The sequence below is a fragment of the Vollenhovia emeryi genome, unplaced genomic scaffold (assembly GCF_000949405.1).
Source record: "Vollenhovia emeryi isolate VEMERY1.0 unplaced genomic scaffold, V.emery_V1.0 DF939254.1, whole genome shotgun sequence".
Lineage (NCBI taxonomy): Eukaryota > Metazoa > Arthropoda > Insecta > Hymenoptera > Formicidae > Vollenhovia > Vollenhovia emeryi.
In genome coordinates, this window is record NW_011967112.1 from 176,002 (window position 1) to 182,513 (window position 6,512).

The 6,512-nt window shown below is 40.0% G+C and overlaps 1 protein-coding gene across 2 annotated transcripts; it reads right to left on the reverse strand.

The window, feature by feature from the left end:
• Positions 1 to 668: 668 nt before the first annotated feature.
• On the reverse strand, positions 669 to 5,235 carry LOC105559788 (ero1-like protein). Of its 2 annotated transcripts, none has more exons than XM_012008370.1 (8): positions 4,555 to 5,235; positions 4,147 to 4,350; positions 3,913 to 4,070; positions 3,109 to 3,294; positions 2,908 to 3,011; positions 2,345 to 2,693; positions 1,976 to 2,269; positions 669 to 1,897 (listed from the first exon to the last, which is right to left on the reverse strand). In XM_012008370.1, exons 1-8 carry the CDS (start codon positions 4,723 to 4,725, stop codon positions 1,846 to 1,848), a joined length of 1,518 nt encoding a protein of 505 aa, XP_011863760.1. In that variant the 5' UTR covers positions 4,726 to 5,235; the 3' UTR covers positions 669 to 1,845. The 2 variants fall into 2 exon arrangements, with proteins under 2 accessions (XP_011863760.1, XP_011863761.1); XM_012008371.1 differs by having other exon boundaries at positions 2,965 to 3,011; positions 4,555 to 5,233.
• Between the last annotated feature and the right edge of the window lie 1,277 nt (positions 5,236 to 6,512).

A 6,512-nucleotide genomic window follows, 5' to 3' on the forward strand; every position in this document is an offset into this window, starting at 1 on the left:
TCAATTGTAATTTAATTAGTCTTATTTTGCACGTATTTATGTAAAGAATAAACTGTAAAAATTTGGAACAATTCTCACATAACTGATTTTACGAAAGAACTACCTTAAGGATGTATCGGACCTATCTTCAAAATAGTAGAAACCCATGCAGCACCAAAGCTTTCGGAAACATTTCAGAAACACCGCGACATTGCAAATTGCAACGTAACATTGCAGAGACGTTTCGGAGACATTCAATTGTAATATTTCGCCGACAACGTTTCAGCGACCTTGTAGAAATATTATTAAGTTTGCAAGATATATTTGTAACGTACTATGGTATTCTTTAGATTTTTCAAATTTATATTATTTCTCGTATATTCCAAATATTAAGGAACCTCGTGTTATCTCAATTCTAGCGACTGTTTAAAGCGACCGCGTGAGAATTTATTTTTCGCGCCGATCGATACCGCGGAGAAATCGAAATTGTTAAAGGAACGTATTGCAACAAGAAACGGCAAATTGAATTTGGCTCGAGTTTGTGCTGTTTGGAAATTTTATTTCTCCGCAAATCGTACGTCTCGACGTCGAGAATTGTACCATTGAAATATTCGTACCTCACTTCAGACTTATCCGAATTTCCAAAGAGCGCGCAGCTCGATCGAAAAACTACCAGAGAGACATCGGAATACGTTTGGAATGTTATATCCAAATTTATTTTTCCCCTTCCTCATTTATAGACTACGTGTTATATCGTTCTTATAAAATATCGATAGCATATCGCAAGCTCCGTTCTAATATGAATAAAACTTACACGCGCATGCAAAACTTCGCAAGTACAAGATTATTGCACTAGTCATATATAAATATAATACAAATTTCGACACATGTATACGTGTATGAATATCGAGAATTGTAGTATTTTTATATCGCTTCAAGTATTTATATGTATATTTGTGTACACGATAATTCTACAACAGTCCATGCCCTTAAAAATCATGAATCACTCCCATGAGTAAGGTTTTACAACGATTATAAAAATATGTACTATACATCCAAACGAAACCCCAACTTCAAAGCATAACGCACACAAATTTAAGTTAGGTAAAGTTGCCCTAGATAAAATATTTATCACAGACAGAGTCGAAAGCTATAATACAAATAGGAAGAAAATATCAATTCGGACGCCAGTCTTACAAGATAAACATATCTCTAGTTACACCCTTCGTAAGATAACCACCTGCAATAACTCTTTCCCTCTAAGCTTGATTAATAATTCTCAGTTTTTTTTTATATAATAGTCTTATAGTACAATATAGGAAGGAAAAACTCATTGTCAGTTACTGATTTGTATGAGTAAACACTGGTGCAATCGGTCCTTACATATTATTACATAATTATACATTACGCATTTATGTGAGTGCATGTATATACAACGTTCCTACAGTATCGGAAGAGATAATGGATAACTAGACTCCAAACTTAATTGCCTAACTAAACTGACAATTGAACTGGCGTTTACGTAATTCCAAGATTTAATATGCCAATAATAGCACTGCTCCAACAGAACAACATATTCTCGCTCAGAAAAGACACTCGTATAAAATTTCATATAAAGCCACGATCAGATCTATCCCTATTATTTAACTACAATATAAATATGCAATTGTAGTTTAATTTAAAATGCAATATCAAAAAAACTTATATATTAACGCAAATGCGCAATTCAATCGATTAGGTCAGGTGCAACAAAATCGCCCTACAAAGAACGGAAAAGCGAAAAATAAAAATCTGAGCAACGTGATGCGTTTATGTGATGTTTCGTAATGGGTACTGGAGTATCTCTAATTACAAATCGGTGGTATGTTATCTCATCATTCTGCGAAATCCGTCCAATTCGAAGATACTTTCGGACAGCCTGCAAGAATTCATTACGTTGTAAATAAATTAAAGACCTCTCACTTTCTGTTATATACAAATTAGAAATATCAAGTACCTTCCGAAAGCATTAACCAAAGCAACGATTTCACTCCTCTCCAAGACGAATAACTTTCGATTGAGGTTGTTAAGCGTCGACTCCCACTTATCAAATTTTCCTGAGAATAATATTTTTAATGCGGTCCCCAGACCGTGGATCTGCAATTTGCCCCATAGCTTACACTTGTCGCATCCCACGCAATCCATGATACGCGAAATATTTATAAAATGTTGTCTAAATTCCTCCTTCAGCAATTGTGCCTCTGCTCCACCGGTGAACATAACTGTTTCGTTAAAATGTACCGGAAACGACCTGGAATATCAAATTGCGTGAATAATTCATAATTATTTTATGTGTTAAGACACTGAAGTATTGTAGAATACATACCTAACAACATTCAGTATGTCGTTCATAGCCAATCTTGTGTCTTTGTCTTCCACTTCGTTTCCCGTATAGTACTCTTCTCTTTCCAAATAAGGCGCAGCTTTGGCTAGAGCTCGCAACTCAAGTAAATAAGTAAAATATAGATTCTTCAGCCAGCTTGGGCCTTCGCCGCCTGTTGTTTCAGGCGAAAATCTCCTTTCTAACTCATCCAAGTTGGGACCCCATTGATTGTCGGGCGCCACTTGTAAACTGTCTTGTGGGACCAGCAAATATTTTGAACACAAGTGTGTGTTGATACTGGTATGTAAGCCGGATATAACTCGGTAAAAAACTCGTTTCTCTAAACACATTCCTGAAACAACACACTTCACGTTAAGAAGAAAAATAAGAATTCAGTTCAATGCTCGATTTTTAACGGTGACTGTACAATTGTGTGATTTTCTCTTTCAAAGTAAATTAAAACCGTAATTAATGCGACCGATTAAAACCAAAAAGTCCTTCAGCTACAACAAAAATTAAGCAAGTAATCTATACAGACATTTTTGTATGAAAAAATATATATTTACTTATTCCATAAGACATGACGTCGAAGAAGAATGGAGTTGATGCAGTGCAGGACTTACCATTCATCTTAGAAGATTGTATAAAAATGTGAGGCGAGTTTTCAGGCCTATGAAGAAAATAATCTGCTGTATAGACTCGAATAAAATGGGCGGGTCAAAATAAATAGAAGCAAACGTTTAATATCACCGTAGCTCGATGCGTACCTAAAACAATTTTCCATATAAATACTTCGCCATATTCTATGTGCACTGAATCCCTTGTACCCCGTGTATCTTTCAGGATTAAGCAGAAGGTCCACGTATTCTCCAGGACTAGATTCTTTTACGCAGAAATTATCTTGGGCATCGTCGTGCTGCTGCCACCGCTCAAATTCCTTGTAGTTTTCCGAGCTGCAATCAGATTTATTCTCCACTTTCAAGTTTTTACTCGGCATTAATATGCATCAGTGAGATTTTGTCTACAGCCATCTCCACTCCTCTCGCGTTATAGCATGTAGGCTGCTCGCAAAGACGCAAGTTCAGTCTACTGAGAGATATGATTTTTAAATTATAAAGTTAAAAGTAATAGTAGAACAGCACATGTATATGTTAATATTAGGTGGTAAACTTAGTTTCCGCGGTGTGTTTTGTTTAACTCATCATTTATCTCAATATCAAGAGCAAAAAATACACCAAAGGATTTGCCCTCTGACCTTTAAAATGCAGCCAGTTTCAGATGTCGAAGTAAATTACACTTACAATTAGCGTCATCTAAATGTGAGCCGCGGAAACCAAGTTTACCACTTAATAATAACATCATAATACTATCTCAATAAACGGAACTCGCAGAGCAATGTGCGTTGAAGCCCCGTACGATTTGCGACCAATATCGTTGAGATCGAGCGTCTTACGTCTCCACGAGTAGCCCACACGTTACGACACGAGAGGAGCGGGGATAGATACAGGCAAAATCGGTTGAAAAGTGCAATCTGGCCGCAGGCCTGATGTACACATATCCCGGCTAATCACCTAATTGTCGTGTTCAAGTAGCCAAGTTCTATATTGTGATCCTTTGCGCTATGCCTGCAGTCTGTAATTTGTGCATTGGCTTTGTATTTATCTACCGGGCTTTCGTCAAGATGGCTATCTCTCGCAACGTCTCCCTTTAAACCTTCAGGGATGTCACCCTACGACAAGTTGCGGAAGATAGAGAGAAAGTAATGGCAGCGTTAAAAGCGATGCTCAACACAAGGGTATATTTACATCTTGGCAGGGTAGCACGTGGCAGTAGCGTATTGCGCACTTGCTGTCGTCCGCCCAGAACGGACAATCTTGCTTCAAGTTCACTTTGTAAAATCTAAAATAATCTCTGACTAGAAGACTCTGAATTCTCGGGTATATTCTCATATTGTTAAAATGGTCCACGGTGTCGACGTTGCAAGCGCAGTCGTCCACGGACCCCTTCAGCTGTAATTTTGATCAATTCTCTAGTAAATACAGGATTTTCAGTGCAACAACTTTAATTGCATCAAGACGCTCTTTTCGTTGTAAATAAATTACTTTATCGGGGGGAGCTAAACGGAGAGTGGCAACACAATCTCTAGAATACGCGAAAGCGGCCTCACGAAAATTCGGCTCTTGGGGGGGGGGGGAACCAAGAGCGTTCGATACCTTGCAGAAACATTGATCGTCCTTCCTGGAGTTCGTCCCGAAGTAATTTCCGCCCGCTTGCAGGTGGAAAAGCAGGACCGCCAGGAGCAGCCGAGAGAGCATCCTTCCGCCAATCGCGGGATTCATCTCGGCGTGGAGAAGTCGCGCTGTTGCGCGACCGGCTTGTCGCATTTACACTCCCACCGTGAACAAGGCGACAGCGCGAGTCACACGGCTGACGGCCCGCTGTCCTCGAGTCACATCGGCGCGCCTACGTGCTGGACGAAGCGTAAACATCTGACGATGCGATTCCGATACGAAGCTCAATCTCGCACGTAGCGCGAGATTACGCGCATTCGGAAAAACTCAAGTATCTCGAGGAAGGACGATAACCGGTGGAAAAAGAAACCCCTCCGTGTGACACGCACGTGCGGAGGAGGAAAAAAAACTGTTTTACTCCCGTGGACGCGACGATACCTCGCAACCACGAGCAGTCCGCCGTTCCCCGTTACGTCCGCGGCGGGTAACGTGACACTCGCACGTATGTCTGCGATACGCACGCGTGCATGGCAAGCACGCGAGATACGTGGAGCACAGATTGCGCTACGTGGGATAGGTTGATTCGCGCGAGATAACACGCCTAGAGCTATCCCTACTTTTACCCGGACTAGATTCGATACGTAGCGGTACAACGCGTAGGCTCGCTCCTCGCGGAGAGCTGCGTCACGAGCTGCATCTCGCGCACTTTAGAGCGAGAGGGGTTTACAATCGGTGACGTCGGCGGGAGGGAGAAAGAGCGAGAAGGAGGGGCGAAAGGTGCGAGTGGTTCAACAACAAAGAACAAATCTCGTGCGGGACAATCCGAGCCCACACGCGGCCGAGAGCAACGGAGAGAGTCATTGGACCTCGCCGTCCAATGAAAAGATTCGTTTTCTAGGTAAAAAATGTCCTGTCATTCGTTGCCGAGAGACTCAAGATTACTAGGCGCTTTTTCCGATCGTGGAGGAAAGAATAACTGGAGAGAGCAACTTCCCCTCGGCCGGTCTAAATTTGAAATTCTCGGAATTCCAATTCTTGGAAATACTGAAAAATTCTTGGAATTTAGATAGTGCCACCTCTTTGCTGATCATGTTCTCCTGACACTTTGTCAATTTTCGAGATTCTCGATTTTCGCGATTTGAAGTTTGAAATTCCTGGAATTCCAATTCTTGGAAATACAGGGCGAATCTTAATGCCTGCCCCAGCCTTTTACCGTGAGAAATGGATTACCGAATGCAATTTTAGTTCACCGAACGGCACAAGAGGGCAGCTGCTTAGATCTCAGGGATGTTGCAGGCAAGTTGAAAACTTGTTCCACTTAGAGATATCACGCGGAGAAAAATAATTTGCTAGCACAGTATATCTTATGTAAGCTTAAGTAAATTTTGTCTTTTATTTTATGATAAAGTTATTTTCTGTTTTATGGACAACTATGTGTTAAATACACTAATCTTATTTCAAATAATTGTGCGAAATATTTAGCTAAAGAAGTAAAATAATTTCTGTTTTATTAAACGTTCTGCTGTAATGGTGAATAATTTTAATAAGGTATAATAAAGCAATTTTCGTATCGTCATCACTTATTATCAAATATGGCAGTATATTTAAGTAACAGCAACAGTTTTGCTGCAATAGCAAAATTATTTTTTTCCGTGCGTATTATATATTGAAAGTCTATAAGTATGAAATAATGTGTGGTGTAGCAATAATAAACTTTCTTTTTCGTGTAAGCAAACTTTATTTTTACTTTTTGTTTATTATTTCTACACCGTGTTGCTTTGCCGCGTGTTGCTTTCGCAGTGTGTTGCTTTGCCGTTTTCGGGATTCTCGATTTTCGCGATTTGAAGTCTGAAATTCTCGGAATTCCAATTCTTGGAAATACTGAAAAATTCTTGGAATTTAGATAGTGCCACCTCTTTGCTGAGCATGTTCTCCTGATT

What these genes read in the sequence shown, in the direction of transcription:
- LOC105559788 (XM_012008370.1), bottom strand. Translation starts at nt 4,725, where the DNA reads ATGCGACAAGCCGGTCGCGCAACAGCGCGACTTCTCCACGCCGAGATG. An exon ending in ACGATCAATGTTTCTGCAAG is followed by an intron (nt 4,351 to 4,554) that starts GTATCGAACGCT and finishes TCAAAATTACAG; the next exon opens with CTGAAGGGGTCCGTGGACGA. An exon ending in TTGGTTAATGCTTTCGGAAG is followed by an intron (nt 1,898 to 1,975) that starts GTACTTGATATT and finishes GAATTCTTGCAG; the next exon opens with GCTGTCCGAAAGTATCTTCG.